The sequence below is a fragment of the Rhododendron vialii genome, chromosome 6a (genome assembly GCF_030253575.1).
Source record: "Rhododendron vialii isolate Sample 1 chromosome 6a, ASM3025357v1".
NCBI classification, from domain to species: domain Eukaryota; kingdom Viridiplantae; phylum Streptophyta; class Magnoliopsida; order Ericales; family Ericaceae; genus Rhododendron; species Rhododendron vialii.
In genome coordinates, this window is record NC_080562.1 from 37,621,076 (window position 1) to 37,647,789 (window position 26,714).

General features: G+C 40.8%; 4 protein-coding genes across 4 annotated transcripts; 2 read left to right on the forward strand and 2 right to left on the reverse strand.

The window, feature by feature from the left end:
* LOC131331526 (uncharacterized) lies at positions 1–4,764 on the forward strand. The gene is made up of 8 exons (XM_058365530.1): positions 1–456; positions 2,064–2,198; positions 2,610–2,792; positions 2,957–3,018; positions 3,150–3,307; positions 3,416–3,564; positions 3,672–3,815; positions 4,503–4,764. Exons 1-8 carry the CDS (start codon positions 100–102, stop codon positions 4,686–4,688), a joined length of 1,374 nt encoding a protein of 457 aa, XP_058221513.1. The 5' UTR covers positions 1–99; the 3' UTR covers positions 4,689–4,764.
* Positions 4,765–5,612: 848 nt separating this feature from the next.
* On the reverse strand, positions 5,613–8,167 carry LOC131331525 (peptide-N4-(N-acetyl-beta-glucosaminyl)asparagine amidase A-like). The gene has a single exon (XM_058365529.1). The coding sequence runs from the start codon at positions 8,046–8,048 to the stop codon at positions 6,273–6,275; it is 1,776 nt and encodes a 591-aa protein (XP_058221512.1). The 5' UTR covers positions 8,049–8,167; the 3' UTR covers positions 5,613–6,272.
* Positions 8,168–13,771: 5,604 nt separating this feature from the next.
* Positions 13,772–16,262, reverse strand: LOC131331527 (peptide-N4-(N-acetyl-beta-glucosaminyl)asparagine amidase A-like). Its single transcript, XM_058365531.1, has one exon. The coding sequence runs from the start codon at positions 15,956–15,958 to the stop codon at positions 14,105–14,107; it is 1,854 nt and encodes a 617-aa protein (XP_058221514.1). The 5' UTR covers positions 15,959–16,262; the 3' UTR covers positions 13,772–14,104.
* Positions 16,263–16,676: 414 nt separating this feature from the next.
* Positions 16,677–24,997, forward strand: LOC131331528 (uroporphyrinogen decarboxylase 1, chloroplastic). The gene is made up of 6 exons (XM_058365532.1): positions 16,677–16,973; positions 17,088–17,248; positions 21,094–21,476; positions 21,604–21,888; positions 23,518–23,753; positions 24,582–24,997. Exons 1-6 carry the CDS (start codon positions 16,951–16,953, stop codon positions 24,748–24,750), a joined length of 1,257 nt encoding a protein of 418 aa, XP_058221515.1. The 5' UTR covers positions 16,677–16,950; the 3' UTR covers positions 24,751–24,997.
* The last annotated feature ends 1,717 nt before the right edge of the window (positions 24,998–26,714 follow it).

A 26,714-nucleotide genomic window follows, 5' to 3' on the forward strand; every position in this document is an offset into this window, starting at 1 on the left:
TGCGTGCAAACAAAATATTCTGTGTCGGTAGTGTTTCCGTTCTTGCCTGGGTAGCCAAATAGCTTATTCCTCAGAACCCCATGATCTAACCCCGCAAAAATGGCTCGACGCAGTCACACGACGGATCTCGGCTCCATAGCCTGCGACGACCTGACCGACCTCGGCGCCGGGAAGGAAGGCTGGCTCGTCGAGAACCCTAACCTCCTGACCGCACTCGACACGCACTCCATCGCCCTCGCCAACCGCTCCACCGTCCTCGTCATCGAATTCTCCGACGGGGCCGATCCGTCGGGGGCCTCCCGGGTCAAGATCCGGCCCACCCTGTCCCCGATCGAGGCCGAGTCCATCTCCGCGATCGAATGGCTGGTGTTCGACGACGTTCGAGTGCTCGCGATCGGGACCTCGTGCGGGTACTTGTTGATTTACTCTCTCCGGGGGCATCTTATACATAAGCAGGTTTCTCATCAAACCATTCCTTTTGATACTTAGCTTAGTCACGTAATGAACCCCGCTCGTGCTTTCAATCCGCTCCGCGCTCTCAGTCATCGCTGTTACGATTATTAGTAGTCTGGGATGTTTTTAGAGGACACTTTCGCGCTCAGGCTCCCATCACGCTCGTGCACTGTGCGACTTAGAATTCATTAGTCTTGAGCTTAGTCACGTATCAAAATGTCTCGCGTTCTCTCGCAAATTATGTTTCAAAGATGCTTTCATGGTTGCGCTCGTGGTCCACCCCCTAATGCACGCGAATTATGTGACTTAGATCATGAGCAAGATACGCATATCTGGTAATTTGGGAACGTGGAGCAGTGGGGGCAATCATCAATGAATTTTTTTCGGAACACGGTATTAGAAAATTGATTTTGGTTCTAATTTTATCCAAAGGTTTTGACAAATTGACAGAGAAATCACTGATCAGTAACAAGTTGTTAACATAATGCAACATTAATAAATTGCTATGTGCTCGGACGGAATCTACAAACCTTGAGGTACTAAGAGTAAAATTGGTACATAATATGTTTTTAGTAAGGATAAAATTTATTTTTCCTGAGTGCGTGACAAATTGTGTAAATATAAAGATTTTGGTTTTGCATGGAGGAATTGAACTGCTGTACTCGAGAAATTGGGTTGGATATTATGGTTTTTTTTTTTTTTCCCTTATTAGGTTTAGCTGATTCTTTGCTGGGAGTTGGTTAAGTGGGGCAGATGGCTGGAATAAAGGAAGGAGATTGGAATCAAGTTTATGATGCTAATTTTTTTTTTGTGTACGGGTGGCATTCCCTTGATGCCTTCTTTAATATAATTATTTACTTATAAAAAAAAGAAGTTTATGATGCTATTTGGCTGTGAGAAATTGCATGAAAAAGGATGAAATGTAAAATTCTGAAAAGGGAGAATTAAACTGGTTATCAGATTGATTCTCGGTGTTGTTTTGTGGAAAAGTTTAGGTAAAGTGAAGAAATTGCAAATTTGCATCACAATTTGGTATGTCTTGCTTTGGCATATGATCAACAGTATGAATTTGAAGTGCTGGATTTTGAGGTTGGATGTGAAAGGATATTAATAAATAAATAATTATCTTTACACATGAGATATGCTTTTGTCTGCAAATTGGGTAATTTCTGTTCATTTCCAATTCAGCTATGTACTTTTGCTCTTTTGAAGCTTGCTACGAATAGTCGATGGTAGATATCTGTATGTATCTGACTCGATAAGTTTGGACTTGGGTAACCTTAAATAGCTATATTGCACACTACCTATGCTTTTGTGTCATGTTTCCATTTCAGATCCCAGGTTATCCCACAATTTGCTATCGAATAACTTGATTGACCACTCACCTCTTTTTTATCCTGTTTTTGACATACCAATCCAGCCACCCCTCAACCAGCTAAGACATTTCTGAGCAGTTTCCCTCACCCCCCTCACTTACTCATCTTCTTTGTCTCTCAATACTTCTCTTTCTTTTTCTAAATTGAGAAGAGCAGTTTGCCAGTTTGAGAGGAGACTTATTGTGTTAGGGATCCAAAGATCACATCACTTACTGGGTAATTTTGTGCTGACAGATTGTAAATACTGGACGAATTATTAAGCTAAGAGTCCGTGGCACCAAGAGAGATCTCACGCAAGATACATCATCAGAGGAGATTTGTGTTGTAATGCCTGGTGTGATTGCTCGTTTTGATGGATCTGACATCCAGGTATTTGGTATTATCTGTTTCTAAGACGTGAGAGTTTTGGTTAAAATACTCCCCCACCCCCACAAATGGGCGACCAGAGTAGATCTGACTTTAAAGTTCTTATTTTAATATTACAAGTTTTGTTGGAGTATTAGCCATTGGTAGAGATTTTGTGTCAGGAATATTTTGGTAGAGTTTTATTTTGGTGCTCAAGGATCCATTTTTGGGAAAAAGCAATCTATGGGAATACCAATTCAGACGGGGACGGTATTTTGACTGAAAACTCAACACGAGACCCAGATTGAGGTTTATATTTTTCTTGTACATAAGAATTCCCTGGTCGGTCTCTTTTGTGTTGTTTCACCCTTTGAAGCCTTGTTGTTTTCTATCAATAATCATGGACTCACTTGAATTTTCATGCTTGACACGTAGAGTATACTGCAGCGGTGGTTTCAAGAATCACACACTCAGTTTTGGGATCACAAGAGAGATCCAGATGATTCTGGAAGTTCCTTTGGAAGACTGCCTTACCAGCTATGGAATGTTAACAAGTATGGGTCATGTGCTGATGCAGCAGTAACTGGCATCATGCCTCCTCCACTAATGGAAGTGCAGGTGATAATGTTGTGTTGCTCAATCTTTACGTATAAGATATTAGTGACATGGATGTTGCCCTCCTGCCTGCCTATATTTGGACGCTATCCATTTGTCAAATCACTTGTGGAGGCTTTCTGAAGTTATTCTGGTTTTTGAATTCAGCTGCTTTTATTGTTGGGCAGTCAAGTCAACGTTATTTTTGTGCAATCACTATTGGGGATGATGCTGTGATTTCAGCATTCAGGTAAGCATGATTGGAGTTCATTTTAATGGACCTTTTTTTGATTAAATAAATTATGGTCATTTTGTTTTTTGGACTCTAATTATCCATTTGATATTGTCGTTTGTTTCAACTCCTTTTGAACTCTCCAAAAGACTTTCAGAGGACCGAAGCAGATCTTTAGTTGGAGCTATTCTGTCTAAAGTTGTACCTGCAACATTTTCGACAATAGCCTCTTTTTCTAAAATGATATGGCGAAGTGAACAAAAGTCCGCAAATAAGCCTGAAGCAAAGCCCCAATCATTTGCTCGAGGTGAGAACAGTTTCCTTAAAATGTTTGACATTTTGTCGCATACTTTTTTCTTTTTTTACTGTGGTGATAATATTAGGGATTTATAAATTCTCATATGATTTTTGCCAGCTTCTCCTCTCACATGTTTTAAGGATCACCCAAGGAAGGGTGAGAAGCTCACCTTGTCACCTAGTGGTACATTGGCAGCAATAACTGATTCACTTGGCCGTATACTGCTTTTAGACACTCAGGCTCTGGTTGTAGTGCGGCTATGGAAGGTTTTCTTTCAGCAAGCCCTGAATTGATTGGCTCTTTATGTTAAATTCTGCTATGTTAGTTTTCATTTTCTCTGCTTTCCTGGAAGTTCAACTTCTCTTATATACAGGGGTATCGTGAAGCTAGTTGCTTATTTATGGAAATGCTCGTCAATAAAGATAAGGCATCATCAAGTTCTTCTTACTATGAACATGTGAAAAGTGATTATTGCCTCTGCTTAGCAATTCATGCACCTCGCAAAGGGATAATTGAGGTACTATATTCTTGACTACCTAATTAGTTTGTGATATCATTCGAATGGAGCGAGGGGGTTTATATTTACCTTCATGGTTGATAACAAATATGCAACTGGGTATCTATTTTGGAAGATTTATTTATCAATAATGTAATCAACTAATCATGAGTAATTCAGATGGAAGAAAACTAGTGCCATTTTGATACTGTGGATTTGTGATACCATTTGAATGGATTAAGAGGTTTATAGATGACGAAAACTTCATTTTTTGAGGTTAAACGGAGTCATCACGGTGATGATTTTGATATGCATGACCCATCGTCTTAGAAGTGGTGAGAATATTAAAGATGAATAAGAGACGCTTTTGATATCTATTGAGAGACGTCATTTTCAGCAAGCATGTCTAAACGAAAGGTCTCCGCCATGAGCTGCTATTTAAAGCCAATAAATTTTCAGCTATCATGTTTGAGAGATTTGGCTGCCATTCCAAATGTCTTGCCATAAGGGTTTTACTCCAAAAAAATGTGAATGTTATGTTTGCTAATGGTGCCGGATTTCCCGCTTGGATAAACATGTCATTAGTGCGGGATGTCCATATCCTATAATATGGTTTGTGACTTTTCAGATATATATGGATTCTTTAAGTGAAAGGCATTTCTGGAAATATGGGTTAAGATTAGCTTCATACGATGTCTCTTAATGCAGGTTTGGCAGATGAGGACAGGACCCCGACTTCTCACGATTCCATGTTCCAAAGGGAGCAAAATACTGCAACCCACCTACAGATTTGGGTCGTCATCCGAGTCTGCTTCATCCTACATACCTTTGGAACTTTTTGTGTTGAATGGGGACTCAGGTCAATTATCAGTTGTAAATCGATTGCTTAATTGAATTTATCTATTCTTTTAGAACATTCCCCCCCGCATCAAGAGAACCATGAAATTTCTGCTGAATTTCCATTTGACCTTCTCTTCTGTGTACATCATCTTTCTCATTGTCTTGAATTTAACTGATGCAGTCGCTGGGTTTATAGCCATGGACAGTTGCATATATTCAGTCAACCATAATTTAGTTTCCCACATTACTGTACTGGAATATGTATGTAGGGTTGAAATCTATTCGGTTTGGTCCGGTTTTGGGCTAATATTACAACTGAACTGGTTAATTTCTGTGTATATATGCTGTGGGTCAGGCCCCTAGCCCCCAATCATTTCAAAACCCACACTATGCACGAGTCAAAATTGTGTGGCTTTCGACCTCAATTAGCATCACCTGAGGTGGATATAGTGCACAAGAGTAAGTTCCTACGGCCAGATGCTCTTTTGGTCTTCAGTTTTCTGCAACTATTCAATGTCCTGCTGCTGGTACACTTAGACGCAAGTTGTGAAATTTACAACGAGAAGGAAATGGGTAATATGTCTTCATACAAGGTTTAAGGCCCTAGACCGTGTAGCAGGAGCAAATTCTACTTTATTACTCGGAAACAATAGATTGAATAAGTTCTTGCATATCAACCGTGAACACATCTGCTGAAAGAAACAATATACGAAAAGAACATACAGAATGAGCAACTAGAAAACCTAAGTAGAGATCACACTATGTGAAGCAAGATTTTGATATCATACCAATTTGGATCACATGGTCAGGATCTGAATTCAATCTAGATCCAGTTCTATAAGTAATAATCACCATTTTAGCTATTGAGTGCTTCTAAACCCCTAGAAGACGACGGTGACATTGGAAATAAAACGACGTGCAAAGAATATGCATATTGTAGCCGAAATCTGCCGAAATCCAATGGTAGCAGGGAGGATATGAAAAACTAGATAATCCATTTCTAGGGCAAGCAATAATGATTCAATGGAAGGCAGCAACAACATGAAGTTACACAAGCCTCAGGTGTCTCTTGCAATCAGCAATGTGTGCAAAACTTGACCAAGGGGCCCAGAAACAAAAAGAAAGCCCTAAATGCAAACAAAAAGAAACCCTACACTACCCACAGAGCCACATGCCGCTGTCACCTCCGATCAACCACAGCCGCCGCCGCACCGGAACCACCTCCAACTGCAGCCACAATGCCACCGAACCACATCACCAAACTGGTGCATCGATCCATTGGAGAAGAAAACCCACAACGATCTCCATGTCTCGAAGAGCTCCACAATGCCATTAGGCCAGATCTAGCAAACACCCAAGAGTGTTGTCAGCGGGAACACGCCGGAAAAGGCCCACAGAGCACCACCACGCCACAGAAGCAAGCGGCGGCGACACACCGGAGAAGCGGCAGCCCCCACGATTATCTTTCACGACAAGATACACAACCGCTAGGCAAACTAGAACCATCTAGCAATGGAGCCGTGGGATCTCGCCGGAGAAAGGAGAAATCGAGGAGGAACAAAAAAAGGGGATGGAAGGGAAGAGGGAGAGACTGAGGTAAAGTAAGGAAGGGGAGAGACTGTGAGCAGAGAAAGGCAACTATTTGGCAAGTCCAAAAACCACACGAGGTCGAAAATTTTTGCTGCAAGTATTGCCAACCTTATCGTAAAGAATTGAATAGTTTGAGCTGCTCACAGTTCTAAAATAGCAGAATTTGCTGCCATCATATTGGTATGCTTGCTGTGTACTTCCTATTCCACTGACCACCAAGTTCCCCTTCACCAGCATGATACCCTGTGCATTCTGCAAATTTTTTAGACTACTCACCAAGAATCCAAAACCAGCAGCCTCCACTCTCTCCTCGCTGAAACCCAACGTTAGGTTCGTTACAACATTGGAAGTGTCGTTTCCTTGGTCCACAGAGTTGGAGTAAAGGTAAAGGAGAAACCTTTTAAATGATTCGATTGAGTGAGTAGAAGTAGGCATCAGCGCATGAACACTGTTATTGAAATCAATTATCTGATTCACGATCTGCAAATTCCCATGATTCCCCATCACCATAAAGTTGCTGAAGTTGAACGTTTGAGTTACGTTGGTCGTGATGTTCCCGAGGGATGACTTCACCCATCCAATTGATGATACAGACCTACTAGAACTGATCAAAATATTTCCATTCGGACCTGTAAAATTTGATACCAAAGAAATTACGGGTTCCAAACTAGTGTGACTCAAAAGCTGTCCTTCAGTTTCCATGCCCGTCTTGTCTAACCACACGTGCAAATTGGCATCTATGTACCACACATTCAACGCATTGGTTACGCTAAATGTGAACTCATGGATCTTTCCATCAACTATGCTTCCCAAAAACGGCGTGATTTCAATATCATAAGAAGGGAGATTGAAAGAACCAATTCCGGTAATCGGTCTCCAGAGGAGGGGATTGACCCCTCCAGTATATATCACAGTAAAAGGCCAAACTGCACCAACTAATGTACCATCCAATCTAACCACAACCTCCCTAAAAGCCCCATTCCCCGCTGTACCCGTGAGATTATTCGCGCTAATGTACTCATTCAGCAAATTCGTATACCAAGATTCATCGTTCTCATGAAATGAGACATAAACCTCCAACAAAGCCCTATAAGCATTCCGAGGAATCTCAAACTTCTTCGACTCTACATCCGTCGAGTTCTCGATTTCAAACCACAACCCATCATTCAACGTCAGATTTCGCGAAACAGGTAAGATCAAATCAGCAGAATTACCTAAATTAGCCTCATCGTAACTCAAACCCACTGCAGCAGGATGGAAGTGGTCTGATATGTCAACATGGTAAACACCAGTGTAAGTACTATCAACCAAATTTCCAAGATAAACAGCTAGGGTTTGATTGGTCATGAGCAACGAGTAATACCTCGTGATGTCCTTTTGGACGGTCCATATTGTCCCGGTGGACCTCGGCTCCGCAGTGCAGCTGCGGAGGAGCTCCACGCCGCCGAGCCAAACCCCGAAAATCCGGTCAAATTGCCTGCCTTTGGACGTTGCTGTCCACTCGAGTACGATCTTGGCGAAATCTTGAGATGGGCAATCGGAAGGAGGGGTGTAATTGGCAAGAACTGGGGGTTTTGAGTAAGTGTAGGCGAAATCGTGGCGGAGGAGGAGGTAGGAGCAGGGTTTGGTGTGGGGGACTTCGATGGGTTTGGTGACTTCGAAGTAGGTGGTGATGGGGGTGTCGGTGGTGGAGGGAGTGGGCTCAGAGATGAGGTTTGGTCTGAAGAGGGTGGATTTGGGGAGGGTTAATGAGGCAGAGAGAGGTTGGTGGAGGAGGAGGAAGAAAAGAGAGAAGTGGAGGAGAGAGGGGGATGAGGAAGACATGAATGGTGGTGGTGGTTCCGTGGTTGTAAAGGAATGCTCGGGAGACTAGTCAAGACTCAAGAGGGGGAGAGAGCCAGATGAAAGTGACATCAATTCCTCATCGTGAAGCTGAAGAAATCAACCTCGACCAATTACGTACATGTCATTTTTTAAATGGAATCGGGAGAAACAATTCAAATATGAATCGTCCAATGAGATAATCAATTATTTCGTCCAATGAGATAATCAATTATTTAGAATGGACAAGACGGTCTCAATGAACGGTTTACATTGGTCCACGTATAAACTGTTTTGTCGATTCCTAAACTTGGACGGTAGAAGATTCGATCCCATTTGAAATCTTTCGAAATCCTTACATTAATGACGGGTCCAACATGAAATTACAACTTGCATACAGAGATGATAATCTCGTCCGAACTCATGGATGTTAATTGAATCGCACTGATTGGAGTAATTTTTTCAACTGGAGCTTCGGTTCTGATTTTTAATTCGAAAAAACAACCCAGCAAATTTGGGTTTACATCAACACCGAAATGCAAACCAGTAGCATTTTTAAAGGGCCACATATATACCCTCATGTATTTTCGCAGAAATGACCTCACACATATAAAAGATCCTAGAATAAATATCAAATGTTATTACCTTTTTTTTATTTTTTTTTATCTGCTATTTTATTACCTTATTGGTTTGGGTCTAGGTAGTTTAAGGTGGTCAACTGTTGGGTTGTGTATGTCAGGGGTGACTTGATCGATGCACTTCGCCCCTTGAATGATGGAAATGGAGAGGAGAGTGAAGCTGGGTTCACGAGGCCTTTAGGTGTCTGCGCTGGGGTTGGGATGCATGAGCACGACCGCCGGCTTCTACGGCTCCGGCAAGCCAAAAACCGGCATGATCGACCTCATCCATTGCATGATCGAGAGAGGCATCACCTTCCCCGACACCTCCTATTGCTACCGTCAACACACCAATGAAGTTCTCCGATTGCTACGTTAGACACCGCCGCCCCTACTGTAATCTGCTAATCAACCCAAAGATCCCTCATTTGAATCTGTTTTCCGAATTTTTTTTTTTTGTTTCTAATTGATTCCCTTAAAATCTATAGTTCAATTCGGTTACCTATTCGATACGGGGAATACCCGAACCCCATTTGGTTCGGTCATGGTTCATTCTTCCTCTTTCCGTTCGGGTATCGGGGCGGATTTGGGTAGTTTTCAATCGGATGTAAAAATCCCCATGTCTATCCCAAATGTCATCACTAAAAGAGGATATGAAAAACCCGATTTTTTTGGGGGGAATAGATTCCATTTATAAAAGGGACAAGCCTTAACAGCCCATTTGGATTGAGTGATTTCAAGAGAAGAGAAAAGAAAACGTTTTGGTTTATAGCCAAATTGCTCATTTGGATTAACTATTTTTGTGAGAAATTGAGAGAAAAGTACAAAAATGAAATGTTTTGATTGGCTTCTCTCATTTCTCACCCAATCTTATCAAAAATGGTGAGATTTTGTGAGAAATGGTTCCTTTTCTTATCACACCATTTCTCACTATCCAAAGGTGTTGTAAAAGCCAAGGGAAAAAAAAGCCTTGGACAGAACAACACAACTCAACACCACCAGGAAAACCAAAACAACAGAGCCTAAACTACACTCTACCAACAGGAACCAGACAAGAAGAAACAAAACTGGTACTACGGTTGTTTAAACACTTTCAACGGGATCCTCCCCCAATCTGAGCAAATCTGCAAATTTGTGGCGGATCTCGGCAGGTTTCTCCAAGAGCAAATACAGAATCTCACTTCCTCCCAAACGTGTTCGGCAAACTGTAGTATGATTTTCCCCTCTTTGTTGAAAAATCCGAAAATTTCTCTCCCTCCAGAGATGATAGACCGTCGCAGCCAAGCAAAGCTTAAAAATAACAGATTTCAGTCTAGCAGTGAACCCCCATTCAATCTCAGAATCCAAACCCCTGAAAGCATGCCCCCAACCACTCCAGTCCTTAACAGCCCACCAAAGCAACTGAGAAAAAGAACAATAAAAAAATAAGTGCTTGTGGTCTTCCACCCCACCATGACAAAGAACACAATTTGGGTCCATAGCTATCCCCCATAAACGCAACCTGTCTTTAGCGGATAATCTCCCTAGAAGAGCTACCCACAAAATAAAAGACAGCCTGGGCACATGCTTGTTAAACCAAACCAAAGGAGACTACACCACTTCAGAGTGACTGGTTCTAATTGCCAACCAAGCTGACTTAGCACTATACTGACCATTAGGATTCAGATTCCAAAAACATGGTCCTCTCTGTCCATCATAGGGATAAGATCCCTAGTTGTACCATCCACAATTTCTATAATAGTACCATTCTTGCTCCGAGGCCATCTCCACCTGCCATTATCAATAATAGAGTCCAACTTGGCCCCAAGAGACCTACCCAGATTAAACATCACCCTCCTTCCAAATTTCTGAAACAAAGGACCCAAGGTGTGCCAATTATCCAACCAAAGAAAGGTATCCTTACCATTCCCTACAACTGCCTTGATGAAATTCTGGTCCAAAGATCTCAAACCAAAGATTTTCCTCAAGGTCCAAGAAGAGTCAGCTGGGAGAGGCATATTCCATATACACTGAGATTTTATCACATACGAATGCACCAATTTAACCCAGAGAATATCTTCCTTCTTACACAAAGCCCATGGGTGTCTTAACATAGATGCTTTGTTCCACTCTGAAAGCCTTTTCAAACCCAAACCACCTTCTGATTTAGGGACACAAACAGACTTCCAAGCAACTTCAATCCCAACTGACTTGAGAGCTACACCATTCCAGGGAAAAGCATTGAGAATAGCTTAAATTTCCTTCATCATCTTCTGAGGGATAATGAAGATAGATGACCAATAGACTTGGATACTTAGGAGGACAAAACTAATTAACTGGCATCTACCTCTGCAAGACAAGGATTTATTTGACCAAGATTGGACTCTCTGCAGCATTTTATCCTTGAGAACCAAGCAATCTAAGTATCTGAGTTTGGTGGATATCAAGGGCACTCCCAAATATTTGACAGGAAGGGAGGCCTCTGGAATATCAAGGATAGCTCATAAAGCAAGTTTTCTCTCTTGATCAACCCCAGCAAAAAAACATGCACTTTTCCCCAGATTAGGCAGCAACCCAGAGAAGAAATGAAACTCCTTCAGCACCCCTTTAATAACCCCAAAAGAGCCAACCTCACCACCACAAAAAATTAACATATCATCAGCAAATACCAATTGAGAAAGGTTGATTACAGCACATTTAGGATGGTAAGAGAAACCACCTTCACTGATTCTATACCTCAAAATACTAGAAAAAGCTTCCATAACCAAAAGAAAAAGATATGGAGAAATGGGATCCCCTTGTCACAGCCCTCTCATGCCAGGAAAAACCCTTAAGCTCACAATTGATGAGAATGGAGAAGCTAGGGGAAGAGATACAAGCTTGGACCCACAAAATATAAAGATCTGGTAACTCCATGAACCTCATGACATCAAGCACAAAGTCCCAGTCCACACTATCACAGGCTTTCATAATGTCCAATTTAAGAGCACATCTAGGTGGCCCATGATCACGGTGATAACCTCGAACAACCTCCTGCATTAACAAGATATTATCAAAAATAGAATGACCCTTTACAAAGGCAGATTGTGAAGCACTAATTATCTTAGGCAGAACAGCCTGAATTCTGTTTGCCAACACCTTAGTGATGCACTTATAAGTAGTATTGCAACACACAATAGGTCTATAATCCCGAATGGCATTAGGAGCAGCAGATTTGGGAACCAGAGTAATGGCTGTGGAATTCCAACCTCAAGGCACACACTTACTGATAAAGAATTCTCTAATGCCAGCTATGAAATCTTTGCCAACAACATCCCAGTTATCAATATAGAAAGCAGAATTCCATCAGGCCCTGGTGCCTTATCCTTCTTAATAGACTTAAGAGCAGCCAAGATTTCATCATCAGACATTGGAGCTATTAGCCCATGTCTCAAATCCAAAGGAACCTTTTGAGCAATAGCAACTGATAAAACATTGCGAGGGTCAGTTTTCTAAGCAATACCAGTCCTAACTAATCTCTGGTAGTATCCAATAATCTCAGATTCAATAGCAGCAGGATCCTCCAACCTATCCCCAGTATCATTGACTAAACTAAGAATGGTATTCCTTGCCCTGTGAGAGTTCATCTTAGAAAAATTTTGTGTTTCTGTCACCCTCAGGTAACCATGAGACTCTGGATTTCTGCTTCTTATAGGATTCTTCCGCTGCAGACAGCTCAAAATATTGAAGAACTAGATCCTTTTCAAGATTATTCAAGAAATTATCTTGAGGAAACCTAGAGTATAATTCCTGAATCTTGGAAAGATTCGCCTTACCCACAGCAACTCTACCACTAAGGTTACCAAAATTTTGTTTGTGAAAAATTCTTGAGTAAAGGTTTAAGCCTACTCAGTTTAGCACTCAACTGGCCCATAGGAGAACCAACAGAAGGCTCACCCCAAGAATCCACCAGAATTTCCTTGAAAAACTCAGTTTTCTTGCCATTCTTGTCATGGTTCGAATTTTCTTGTTATGTATTGAGGTAATTTAGATCTCCAAGAATCCATTTCTAGTGCAAACATAATGATTCAATGGAAGGCAGAAACTGCATGAAGTTGCACAAGCCTCATGTGTGTATTGCAATCAGCAATGTGTGCAAAACTTGACCAAGGAATCTCAGAGTTTGAAAGTTGAACCTGGGTGTATTGGCCACATCGCTTTTACATACTCCACAATATGGATAATCTGGCAGTCATTCAACGAGCCGGAAAGTCTGTTTGCACAGCAAATCTGTGCAAAGATCGTGCACAGATTGCGTTGTGGGGCCCACTATGAGTCCCACAAAAACAATCCGAGCCGTTCATTATCTTTAAAACACTTTTTCAAGGGCTTCCGCGAAAAATCAACTCAATCCAATACCTATTAGTACTTGATCTAATAGTCTAACTTTTCATTCGCCAAAAACCTGAATGAAAAGTTAGACGATTAGATCAAGCACTTGTAGTTATCGGATTGAGATGATTTTCGCGGGGGACCTTGAAAAAATATTTTAAACATAATGAATGGCTCGGATTATTTGTGTGGGACCCATAGTGGGCCCACAACACAATCTGTGCATGATCTATGCACAGATTTGCTGTGTCAGTAGCAAGGTTCTTCAACGAGTAGTGACATGAACACATTTTTCTAGCGAATTCAAGCCAACTATTATGAAAAAGAAGACCCAATGAGTTCTAATAGTCGTCTCCAAAGTCAAGTTGAACTACAGCTTGACAAAGCTAAAGCTTCTGTAACGCACTACTAATGAACACGACTGCAGCATGGCTATATCTTGCTCATTCCTCACCCAACAAAGATAGGTCAATACAATATTACCATGTCGTAAAGCAAACAAAGTAAGCTTCAAAAGTAAAACTAGAGATCCAAGGAGACACAGATTGCAAACTTCAATGATGACTCCAACAGACCATAAGGGGGGAGAATGGAGCTGTAAAAGTGTAGAGTGGCAGATACTATAACTTCGTGTGATGAAAAATTCAGAGCTGTAGAACATCTTATAGCGGCCATCTGAATTACAGCAACCCTAAAGTAGCTGTTTCACCATTCTTGGAATAGCTGAACCAGCAATACAAATAGGAATTATAGGAAAAATGAGAGAAATGGCACATCTATTAATACCCACTTTCCCCAAGGTTTATGAAGAAAGTTTTCCATCATTTGCAAAATATTGCAAAATTTATTTTTAGGGAACCCAAAGAGGAATACCACTGTCCTCTTGAAAATCAACCAGCTGCATTAAATCCAAAATGATAAAACAAAAAATTTACAATAGCAGTACATAGAAACATGATTCACCGTCACAATAGTTGAAGATTACGACACTGACTTTGTCACCCGGTCTACCAACTTTCTGAAAAATTCCCCAAAATGCCACTAGGAGAACTCCTTTTGCGAAGCAATAGAAGAACCAGCCAACTAAATGTGTCAATGCAATTTCTTATTGTCACGAAAAACAGATGTTAAGGCCCTCTGAGCAGAGAAAGGCAACCCTTTGGCAAGTCCAAAACCCACACGAGGTCGAAATTTTTTGCTGCAAGTATTGCCCACCTTATCGTAAAGAATAGTGTAATTTGAGCTGCTCACAGTTCTAAAATAGCAGAATTTGCTGCTATCATATTGGTATGCTTGCTGTGTACTTCCTATTCCGCTGACCACCAAGTTCCCCTTCACCAGCATGATACCCTGTGCATTCTGCAAATTTTTTAGACTACTAACCAAGAATCCAAAACCAGAAGCCGCTACTCTCTCTTCGCTGAAACCCAATGTTAGGTTCGTTACAAAATTGGAAGTGTCGTTTCCTTGGTCCACAGAATTGGAGTAAAGGTAAAGGGGAAACCTTTTAAATGATTCGATTGAGTGAGTAGAAGAAGTAGGCATCAGTGCATGAACACTGTTATTGAAATCAATTATCTGATTCACAATCTGCAAATTCCCATCATTCCCCATCACCATAAAGTTGCTGAAGTTGAATGTTTGAGTTGTGTTGGTCGTGATGTTCCCGTGGGATGACTTCACCCATCCAATTGATGATACGGACCTACTAGAACTGGTCAAAAAATTTCCATTCAGACCTGTAAAATTTGATACCAAAGAAATTATGGGTTCCAAACTAGTGTGACTCAAAAGCTGTCCTTCAGTTTCCATGCCCGTCTTGTCTAACCACACGTGCAAATTGGCATCTACATACCACACATTCAACGCATTGGTTACACTAAATGCAAACTCATGGATCTTTCCATCAACTATGCTTCCTAAAAACGGCGTGATTTCAATATCATAAGAAGGGAGATTGAAAGAACCAATTCCGGTAATCGGCCTCCAGAGGAGGGGATTGACCCCTCCAGTATATATCACAGTAAAAGGCCAAACTGCACCAACTAATGAACCATCCAATCTAACCACAACCTCCCTGAAAGCCCCATTCCCCGCTGTACCCGTGAGATTATTTGTGCTAATGTACTCATTCGGCAAATTCGTATACCAAAATTCATCGTTCTCATGAAATGAGACATAAACCTCCAACACAGCCCTATAAGCATTCCGAGGAATCTCAAACTTCTTTGACTCTACATCCGTCGAGTTCTCGATTTCAAACCACAAGCCATCATTCAACGGCAGATTTCGCGAAACGGGTAAGATCAAATCAGCAGAATTACCTAAATTAGCCTCACCATTACTCAAACTCACTGTAGCAGGATAAAAGTGGACTGATATATCAACATGGTAAACACCAGTGTAAGTATTATCAACCAGATTTCCAAGATAAACAGCTAGCGTTTGATTGGTCATGAGCAACGAGTGATACCTCGTGATGTCCTTTTGGACGGTCCAAATTATCCCGGTGGATCTCGGCTCCGCCGTGCAGCTGCGCAGGATCTCCACGCCGCCGAGCCAAACCCCGAAAATCCGGTCAAATTGCCTGCCTTTGGACGTTGCTGTCCACTCGAGTACGATCTTGGCGAAATCCTGAGATGGGCAATCGGAAGGAGGGGTGTAATTGGCAAGAACTGGGGGTTTCGAGTAAGTGTAGGCGAAATCGTGGCGGAGGACGAGGTAGGAGCAGGGTTTAGTGTGGGGGAGTTTGATGGGTTTGGTGACTTCGAAGTAGGAGGTGATGGGGGTGTCGGTGGTGCTGGTGGTTATGGAGGGAGTGGGCTGGGAGATGAGGTTGGGTCTGAAGAGGGTGGATTTGGGGAGGGTTGATGAGGTAGAGAGAGGTTGGTGGAGGAGGAGGAGGAAGAGAGAGAAGAGGAGGAGAGAGAGGGGTGAGGAAGCCATGAATGGTGGTGGTTCAATGGTTGTAAAGGAATGCTCGAGAGACTAGTCCAGACTCAACAGGGGGAGAGAACCAGATCATCTCAATTCCTCATTTTTCTTCAAGCTTGCCTCACGTCAAGCTGAAGGAATTGAACCTGGATCTATATTATATTACGTGTACTGTGTAAATGTCAGTTTTGAAATGGAATTGGGTGGGTGAAACAGTTCAAATATAGATCGTCCAATGAGATGGTCAATTGTTCGGTTTTGCTCGTAACAAGGATGAGATAGTCTCAATGGATGGTCTATCATCCATTCCAAAATTTGGACGGTAGAATTGTAGAGGGTTCGGACGCTTTTGAAATCCTTCCGTCGCAGTTTCGGTTTTGATTTTTAATTCAAAAAGAAAAACAACGGATTTGAGTTTTTATCGACACCAAAATGTAACCCAGAATCGCATTACAGTTTTATTTAAAGGGCCACGTATATACCACTCATGTATTTTCACAAAAAAATGACCTCATACATATAAACATTGAGTTCAGCTTGAGCCCCTTATTTATTATTATTCAGTCGCTTCGTGGCCGTTAAAGAACCTAGAATAGATTTCAAATGTTACTATTACCTTATTGGTTTGGGTTTAGGTAGTTTAATAAGGTGGTCAAGTGTTGGATTGTATAGGTCAGGGGTGACTTGAGAAAGTATGATAGTTTAGGGAGAAGATGTAATTAAGCCTCATTTTAACGACCTTTGCAAGGGACAAACTGCTAAAAATACCCAAATTATCCAGTGGAATTGAGACGTACCAATTCCAGTGAGGCGCAATCGCTGATATGCATTCGGAGAGAGAGTTGAAACGGTCACACCAGATAAGGAGAGAATACATGGGCGAGATACAGTGAGAGAGAGAGAGGAGAGAGAGAAGGAGGAGGAGGAGGAGGAGGAGGAGAGAGAGCGAACGACCGCGAGGAAAGGATCTCTTCTCTACTCACCTGCAAAGCCTACTTCGGCTAATGAGTTCCTCTGCTTCTACCAGGTCTCTTTCTCTCCCTCTCTATACGTATATACTACTGTGTATGAATGGATTTGAATTTGTTTCGTCTCTCTCTCTCTCTAAGTCCTGTTTTATGTAAACTTGGTGGGTACGCAGTGTGAGTTGCACAAGTTGCACACTCGGCTGGAAATCGTCGAGCTTGTTTGTTCAACTAGGGCTTCTCTCTCGGTGCCAAAATGGGGTCTTGGCTTTCCCTCCTAGCAGGAAATTGCCTTGTAACAAGTTCCCTCGGGTTTGCTGCTCCTCATCCTCTTCTGGTACGTGCCTCCCTGTGCTCTAACTTTACATTGTTGGTCTCCGTTCACTTATCAAGAAATTATTGCAGGAAAATTGTTCCAGAGAAAATTATAGTGAACTTTAGTTAAGGGCATTCATTTGATCCAAGAAATTGACGGGAAAGTTGAAAAGTAATCCCTCTGTTCCCATTTGTTGGTCTCTTTTGGGAATCCGAATTTAACAAGGGGACACAATCATTGTATTTGTTATGACTTGATTTTCCAATTTTACCCCTTTTCTTACTTTGTTAGTACTACTAATTGAAAAAGGAATGGTAAAAAAGGAAATTCATTCAACAGTGCCTAGTTCTGAAGTTGGACAATTTTTTGGGACAGCAAAAAGTGTTAACTGAGACCAACAAATGGGGATGGGGGAGTAATAGTTTAATTATGTAGAAACTAGTCAAAACAAGATTCCTGCCAAATCTTGTGTTTTTTGTGAGACAAATTTTGAGCGAAAGCTAATCCTAGTGGGAAAGTTAGAGGCATGGGTCCCGTTACTTTCCTACTAACTAACTGAACACAGTTAAAATGCAAGAAAATTTAATCAGTCTCATACTTTTCTTTCCCTTCCCGGTGACTGAACGAGGCCTTTGTAACCTCGGTTTTGTCTCGTGAATGCCTTTAATTTGTCCTTTACCATCGAAAAGACATACATTTGAATAATTTGGATGACACACAGATACTTGTATTTTGGGAAATTTAATTGGAAAATGCTATACACAGCTTATTGGGTGGTGGTTGAGGTGCAAAAAAGTGTGTTTGAATAGGTGGAAGTTCAGTGCAATGTGTGAACTTTGTTGGAAGTTCTAATTTATTTTTTTGGCATTCTTTTCTTCTTAACCATGGCCGATTTTGATTCAGTGAGGAGTCCAATCTCAAATGTCCTGAGGCACTTGAAATAGTCAACTTAGGTTTCCGCTAAAGAGTTTGTCTATAGCTTAAGGACCTTAGACAAGTTATTTCCGTTAAAAGGAATTTTAGTTGATGTATGTAAGGAGAATGACCTATCTCGAAATCCGTGTTCTTGTGGGCGTTAGCCCATTTAGTCCGTATAGACAATACGGGAAACCCAGCCTCAGTCCATTGCCCTTGCATGTGGGTGATCGGATATCATTTGACTCTGTCGTAAATTGGTAATGGGTAATTCCATTCACTCAGTTTCATTCTCCTTAAGCGGTTACCTTGACCTTGTGACTAGGGCTGGATTCTAAATGAACTACTGTAATTGGACATTGCTGGTTCTTGACTGGCCTCCTTGTTGTAAGGCTCAGATAATTGGGCAACCTAGTAGTAGGTTCATGTATGATTATACCAAGATAGAATATGTTTTTGGTATTCTTGGGCCATCTTTTTTTGTGGTTGTATTTTTTGCATTGATATGTTACTAAATCGTCTAATTCTTGAATCTCAAATGGTTGTAATGTGAAACTGTTTCACATAGTTTGACTTATAAGCGTTAGCATTCTCGTTTGTCAATGGAAACCACATTATTCACAATCAAAATGTATCGATGCCTATTGTTGAATGCTATCAGTGTGCCTATTGGTGAATATACCCCTATTGTTGAATGTTATCAGTGTGCGTATTGGTGAATATACCCCAATGTTTTCTCATCCATTATTGTTGAGAATATAAATAATAAAGTTGCCCCTCTCTCTAATAGCTTAAGCTTTTAGATGAGTTGGTGGTTAGCAATCTATTAGGGTCGTGGTGGTTTGGGGTTAGGGTTAAGCTCTAATAACATGTTAAAGCATCCTACTCAAAACCAATTGACAATGAGTGGAGAGGCTGCCCATGCTCATATACTAGGTTTGAAGGTTATATTTAACCAATGTGGGATAAGCTCTAATAATTATATATTAGCCGAGGGATCAGTTCATGCCTTTATTTAAGCCTATTGTGAAGAGTGGGAAATTCAGTTACGTTTCATGTTGTTCTCATTCTGCTTATTAGTTTTGTTGGTCTCACTTTACTTTATAAGAAAACTTTACTATCCTTGTGCTCTGCCCTTTTGTCATGTGATCCAAATTGGGGCTTCAAATGTTGGTATATAACCTTTTATTTCTCCTGCATCAATTTCGTAATACGTAATGGCTGGAAATGACTTGGTACACAAAGATCATAGAGGTACACATTGCAATACATGTTCATTAAGTTTCTGTGATGACTTTTGTAATGGATATCTACTTTTTCAACGTTCCTCGGTTCCACCTATTGAAGTCTTGGAATTAGCTCCATCAACGATCTTGTACTTCAAAGTGAATAGGGTAGTAAGATTAGATGAAATTGTGTCTGGAATTCACTCCCTGCTAATGCATGCATATAGATTTCCTCAGTTTCTCTTCAGAAGAATTCGTCCAACTATTTAGATGAATGTTACGGATGATTGTGCTACTCTTCACTGTAATTTTGCCCTGTTAGAAGGCTTTTTACTTTCTGTTGTGAATTTTTTTATTTAAAATAATGGTTTGGCATACCTTTATTTAAGGGTAAAATATGTACTTGCCCCTTAAAAGTATCCAAATTTTGTATACTTTGTCCTTAAACTATCAATTGCTCACACTAGTCCCTTAAACTAACAAATCTGAACTTACTAAGGCCAATTCCCATTTTCCATCCATCTCTTGGACGGAAAACTTACTTGAAGGCTATAATATATGTATATGTATGTATCTCCTTCTTCCTCCTCTCTATCTCTCTCTCATCATGTTTGAAGAGGGAGAAAGTTTGTAGGTAGTGTAAAGAAATCAATCTGAAACCCAGCCGGCCAAAAAGTAGGGAAAAAAAGAGAGTAATACTACTATTTTATGAAAACATGGAGTTGGAAATGATGAGGCTTGTGGGTAATGAATCTAATGATGGTGAGTAGGGGGGGATTTTCAGCCGCAGTTTTGAAGGAAAAATTTAGCGCGCCTGATTTTCTCACGGATGAAATGGAAGAAAACCCACCCCAGTGTTGCCCCTGATTTCTAACGAACTGGTGCCATGCTAATTCCTACCTGCGCTGTCATGTAGGAGTATTTTTTTTTAACTGGATGATGAGCAATCAGTCGAAAACCTTCCAGTGGGGTGTTAGGGTTTTTGGCTGAAAACCCCAAATCAATTTGTTCTTGTTTTAGGGTTTGGGAGTAAAAGTCTAAAATATCCCTCTTTTGGGCGCCAAAATTTTTGGGTAAGGTTAGGGTCAATGGTTTTCCATCCAACCTAAGGGTTTTCCATCCAAGAGATGGATGGAAAGTGAGAATTGGCCGTAGTAAGTTCAGATTAGTTAGTTTAAGGGGCAAGTGTGTGCGATTGATAGTTAAAGGACGAAGTAAACAAAATTTGGATAGTTTGAGGGGCAAGTACATATTTTACCCTTTATTTAACCCTTATTTAAACGTTAAGCTTTGCTGAACTTATTTCTTTGGAAGTTTCTATCGGTGCTGATCTTGCACGAGTTATTCTAATACTGTTACTAGTCATTCTTTTTTGAATTGTTGCCAAAAAGACACAGCAGAATAGTCATTTCCTTTCACTTTAGGTTCTCTTATGCTATTCAGTATTGAGAACCAGAATCACAAGGAACTTCAGCCTTTGTGACTTTCCTGAATGGTGATGTTGGGGGCATCTCAATATATGCTGGTTAAGTGGTTGTGAACTTTGGTCACCTAAAGCATTGTAGGAAGTGGAATGTGTTTTTTCCCCCGCACATAAATATTTCCTTCCTTGGATTGTAGGGCAGTTGGGTGTGCATAATTCAGTATGATGATCTCTTGGTTTGATTTTTTAGATTTAGGTCTTCTTTTCTTTGTTTACTTCATCTATGTATCATTTGGTTTTAGATCCGCTTCTGTTACAAGCTGCAAGAGGAGATCCTGTAAGCCGCCCTCCAGCATGGATGATGCGTCAGGCAGGAAGGTATATGGCTGTTTACAGAAAGCTTGCAAAGAAACACCCCTCCTTCAGAGAGAGGTCAGAGACAATTGATCTCATTGTGGAAATTTCTTTGCAGCCCTGGGAAGCTTTCCGTCCTGATGGGGTTATTATTTTCTCTGACATACTTACCCCTTTACCTGCATTTGGTGTCCCATTTGACATAGAAGAGGTGAGGGGTCCTGTTATTCAGTCTCCACTCCGTTCTGAGGAGTGCTTGACAGCATTGCATCCGATTGACTTGGATAAACTTCATTTCGTGGGAGAATCCCTCAAGATTTTGCACCGGGAGGTATTTCTTACTATTTGCCGCATGCATTGAGAAGGTTGTTGGAAGTGCTAGGTTATTGGGGTTTGATTTTGTGCGGTTTGGAACTGCTTCAATTTTACTGTTAGTTTATGTTTTTTTGCCTGCTTAGGTCGGGGGGCAAGCTGCAATTCTGGGTTTTGTGGGAGCACCATGGACAATTGCTACATATATTGTAGAAGGGGGTACAACTCGCACGTATACCACTATAAAAAGTATGTGTCATACAGCACCACATGTATTGAGGGCTCTTCTTTCTCATTTAACGAAGGCAATAGCGGAGTACATTGTTTTCCAAGTGAATTCTGGGGCTGATTGTGTACAAATATTTGACTCCTGGGGAGGGCAACTACCGCCGAATATGTGGGAGCAGTGGTCAAAGCCCTATATTCAAGAGGTAATTTGCGTTGAGTGTAAATAACTGGACAAAAGTCATGTTCCCTGAAAGTACATTTATGATTGGCTCCTCTCATTTTAAAACTTCTGTTTTGTAACTGCTCCATAAACTAATGTTGGAGACATCTTGCTCTCGGCCTGTGGATAGGCTACGTGATAGCTTATTTTTCCCTAGTAAGTTCCTCTTTGGTTGCGGTGACATGCAGTGTGTTGATGTTTTTACCATGTTTTTGTCTTAGCTAGAAATATATTAGAAACTTCAACTCTTTTTTCATAGTGGATAAATAGAAATTGCTAATCTTTGAAAATTGACAAAACAGACGTGGGAAAAACAAGTGTATGAAGTTTCAGATCGATCTCTCTCCTCCTCATTAGCTTCGCCTTCACAATAAACCCTTTCAGTTCAATACCATGTTAGCATGTTGTAAACATTTTTGTGATTGTACTAGTTAGTTTTGTAAATAAATGCATTAGAAATTGCTAATTCTGGGCTTGAGGAAATTAAACAGACAGATTTACAAGGTGGGAGGCTATGTAGCACGGACACTTCGTCGGAGCTCACGTACTGGTGTCGGACACTTCTTGGACACCGACACTCCTGGACACTCTCCGGACACGTGTCCGACACTTCTCCCTCCGGACCTCTTCCGACACTTTACGGACACTTTGGGGGTAAAATTGCAATTATAAAGACTTTTAAAATGGATCAAAGTGTACACTTCGGGGGACACTTTAGGGACACTCTCTTTGTTTGAATGTGTTCTCTCTTTCTTTCTCTCTCACTCTCTGATCAGATTTAGGGCTATCTCGTTATAATATTATTAAACTTTTATCTTATTTGAATATTTTTAAACTTTTATCTTATTTGAATATTTTTAAACTTTTATCTTATTTGAATATTTTTAAACTTTTATCTTATTTGAATATTTTTAAATTTATATATATATATACACACACAGTCCGGATCCAATGAGGGATCCCTTACGGCCTTATGGTGCGGGACTCCTCTTTCCCGATCGAATTGCGACGATCCGAGCCACTCAAAGTGTGCAGAACGTGATTTTAAGGGTACCCGCGAGAAATCAGCAAAAAAAATGATCGGAAAGGGCTTGATTTGAGCAGTTTTTTACTGAACCGTTCAATAAAAAACTGTTCGGATCAAGCCCTTCCCGATCATTTTTTTTGCTGATTTCTCGCGAGTACCCTTAAAATCACGTTTTGATCACTTTGAGCGGCTCGAATTGTCGCAATTCGATCGGGAAAGGGGAGTCCCGCACGGTAGCACCGTGCGGGATCCCTCATTGGATCCGGACTGATATATATATATATATACCGTGTCCCCCATTTTTTGAAAATTTGTGTGTCGGGGTGTCGGTGTCGTGTTCGTATCCCATGTCCGTGTCCGTGCTACATAGGTGGGAGGTTTATGAGCATTGAATGGGTTTTTTTCCCTCTGTTGTTTATCATTGCTGGCTTAGATAAGTTTTAACCTTATCTCTTCGATATCCTTTCTGTTTGGAGAAAATGCTGCTCTGTATGCCTTGTTTGGCACTTTCTGTTTGTTCATGCTTTGAATGGTTTACAGTTATGGTATCATCTTTCCTTCTCAAATGACCTCTTGAGATTGCAGATTGTGAGTCTAGTAAGGAAAAAGTGCCCTGGAACACCACTTGTCCTCTACATTAATGGGAATGGTGGCCTTCTGGAGCGGATGAAGGGAACTGGAGTTGATGTGATTGGATTGGATTGGACGGTGGATATGGCAGATGGAAGGAAGCGTTTGGGTAGTGGAATTAGCGTACAAGGAAATGTGGACCCTGCTTATTTATTCTCACCTCTTCCTGCCTTGACTGATGAAATTCAAAGGTTTGTGTTGCGAGCTAAAATATGTTGACTGAACTTTTCATATCAGTTACTGTAAATACCAGCTCAACTGCTTGATCTCTGGCTTCTTATCTGCATTTTACGTTATAACATTAACATATGTTAGTCTAAGGGACAAGGGGCACATGATAACTAGTTGTTTCCGAAACAACTCATGCCCTGTTAACTTGCATCACTGGTTGGGCATTGTCATATGCTAGATATGAGTATTTTGGGTTTGTGTGAACAAGTGGCCTTTGACAGAGCTCAATGGAGGAAAATGATTCATGTAGCTGACTCTAAGTGATTGGGACGTAAGGCTCGGTTTGGTTTGGTTTGGTTTGGGCATTGTCATATGCTCTTTCGCCTATTGGAAATAGGAACTCAGTCAGAAGGTATGGTCTCCGACAATAGAATGGAAAAAAGCCCAGACCTACCTATGGAGTTGCTATGGTATCATTGTTCGATATTTTTCTTCGCCATACAATTGTCTCATTTAAAAATACACAGACCATTTTGAGTAATGGCATCTGCCTAATGTTCATGTACTGTGTGACAAAAATTTGGGCATCAAGGTCTAACACGAACTCAAGGTGTCTTACTAGCACACGACCTGAAAACGTGAGGGTTCACAAGTATCACAAGGTTTCAATGAGTATTGCTGCATGTGACAGAGGAAGGGGAAAAAAAATAGGGGCCATTGTTGCACAGATCGGTAGGCTTTGCTAGGAATAACAGTTTGGTTTCCTAGAACAAACACTAACATATTGAAAGACGAGGTAAGGTTTCATTTTTACAAACTGATCTGACTGATTGAATCTCATTTGGCAGGGTCGTCAAGTGTGCAGGCCCAAGGGGTCACATTCTCAATCTTGGCCACGGTGTTCTTGTCGGGACACCTGAAGAAGCTGTTGCTCATTTCTTTGATGTTGCAAGAAGCATCAAGTTTGACACGATTGCTGAAGATCATTTAAGGGAGGAACGTAAATTGGTGGCTTGAGGACCGGATTCAAGATTAGAACCGGAGTATTGTTTTGTTGTAGAAATTAGTTGTTTGTGTTGACAACCCGATACGGGATGCCAGCAGCAGTACTAGTCTTGCTTACAGCTTAATCTCGCCGGAGGATTTATTTAAATTTAAAGCTATGAGAATCTGTACATGTTTGCGGATGAGCTTACTAGTTTCTTTCCCCCCTACTGTATCTGTACTTATTCATTTTCCAAATAAAAGATGAAGATATAGAAAATTAGTCTTAGGTCCATTATGATGTAAACTTCATAAGCCTACAAGTCCACGTATTAATTTTGTAAGGTCTCAAGTCCATTTTGAGATACCCTAGAGTTGGGTAAGGTATCATAGGGTTTAGGCACTTTCATAAGATTTTAGGGTGCACTTTTTTAATATAGGATAGGGTACCTTAAGGTTTAGACACTTTTATAGGGTTTTAGGGTTCACTTTCCTATTATAGGATTTTAGTGGTTTAGACACTTTTATAAGGTTTAGGGTTTTAAACACCTTCATAGGGTACCCTAGGGTTTAGGTTGTGTGGATTTGTGGCTTTACAAAACTATTAGGTGGACTTATAGGCTTATGAAATGTCTATAGTAGACCTATCACTAAATCTCCCAAATTCTAATCCTTCAAAATGGCCTTCGCTTCCGCTCTCAATCTTCACTTTGCTCTCGCTCTCAATATTCTCATTCACTCACTTTAGTCGTTTAAGAAGTTTTTGAAAGACGCTTTCACACTCGAGTTCGAGTCTGCGCTTCCGCTCTCGTACACACATTATGTGACTTTAAAGGACACGATGAGAAAATATTCAAGTGAAGCAGCCATTTGTTTCTTTGAATTCCTTATTAGCTCTCATAAATTTCTCTAGATCTTTCATCTTTATGGTCCAAACAGGCTAGATATTTTTCTCTTTCTACCAAGATACCTGCTAGCCCTTTGTGAAGGGACACTGCCCTTTCTTTACTCCCTTTTTCCATTGAGAGATTGAGACCCCTGCCTGCCTGTCTCTTGCTATGCTGGTTGGTTCATGGGGATCTGGGAATTCTCTGCCTATGAAAGTTCATTATTAGATCCCTTTCAGAGTTAATTCTTTACCCAATTAGGGCCATAAAATTCTCCCTCCATGCATGGTGCGTTTTTTCTATTTTAAGGTCATGATTGGCACCTTTTATTTTTCATTTTTCGAGCTCATTGGTTTGGTGGATTTGGGAAAAAAAAAAGCTTCAGTGAGGTATGGTAGAAATGAATTTCGATGGTTTTACTTAACGTGATGGTTTTACTTAACGTACATAACTTGAAACTCTTAAGGTAATTCGATTGTTGCAAAAATTGAGTGAGGTGAAATGAGAACCTCGGATTGATGCAGTAAAAAAGTAAGATTTGAAGATAAAATCGAGTGAGGATTTCGTAGTGGTTGAGACAGATACCATGTTAAGAAAAGGTAGAGAAATTTGAACCGCTTATTATGGTGAAATAAGAACCTCGGATTTGATGCATTAAAAAGTAAGATTTGAAGTTAAAATCAAGCGAGGATTTCGTACTAGTTGTAGTGGTTGAGACTGATACCATGTTAAGAAAAGGTGGAGAAATTTGAACCGCTTGTTATGTTGATATGACAGAAGTGACCGACACTAGAAAGGCATGATCCGCGTTTTATATTGATATGTTACTGGAGTGACTGACACTAGTTCACGCATGGTAAGTTGCCACTCCTGTCTATCAATCAACTGAACAGTTTTTTTTTTTTTTTGTCGGTTCATCTCCTTCTCTTAAAACCTGTTAAGAAATCGGCCATTAACTATCTCGTTCATGATCTCAAACCCCTTTTTCTAGATCCTTTTCTTCATTAGTGGTTTTGTTACTTCGTTGCCTTTTCTTTCCCTCTCTCTTTTCGTTATTCAATTTAGTAGAATTTACGATTTTTTGCCGTTCAAAAAAAAGAAGAAGAAAGG

Bases quoted from the DNA above. Each gene is read 5' to 3' on its own strand.
- LOC131331526 (XM_058365530.1), top strand. From the start codon at position 100: ATGGCTCGACGCAGTCACACGACGGATCTCGGCTCCATAGCCTGCGAC. The intron at 3,019-3,149 runs GTAAGCATGATT...ACTCTCCAAAAG, and splicing joins GCTGTGATTTCAGCATTCAG to ACTTTCAGAGGACCGAAGCA. The intron at 3,308-3,415 runs GTGAGAACAGTT...GATTTTTGCCAG, and splicing joins GCCCCAATCATTTGCTCGAG to CTTCTCCTCTCACATGTTTT.
- LOC131331525 (XM_058365529.1), bottom strand. From the start codon at position 8,048: ATGTCTTCCTCATCCCCCTCTCTCCTCCACTTCTCTCTTTTCTTCCTC.
- LOC131331527 (XM_058365531.1), bottom strand. From the start codon at position 15,958: ATGGCTTCCTCACCCCTCTCTCTCCTCCTCTTCTCTCTCTTCCTCCTC.
- LOC131331528 (XM_058365532.1), top strand. From the start codon at position 16,951: ATGAGTTCCTCTGCTTCTACCAG. The intron at 21,477-21,603 runs GTATTTCTTACT...TTGCCTGCTTAG, and splicing joins TCAAGATTTTGCACCGGGAG to GTCGGGGGGCAAGCTGCAAT. The intron at 23,754-24,581 runs GTTTGTGTTGCG...CTCATTTGGCAG, and splicing joins TTGACTGATGAAATTCAAAG to GGTCGTCAAGTGTGCAGGCC.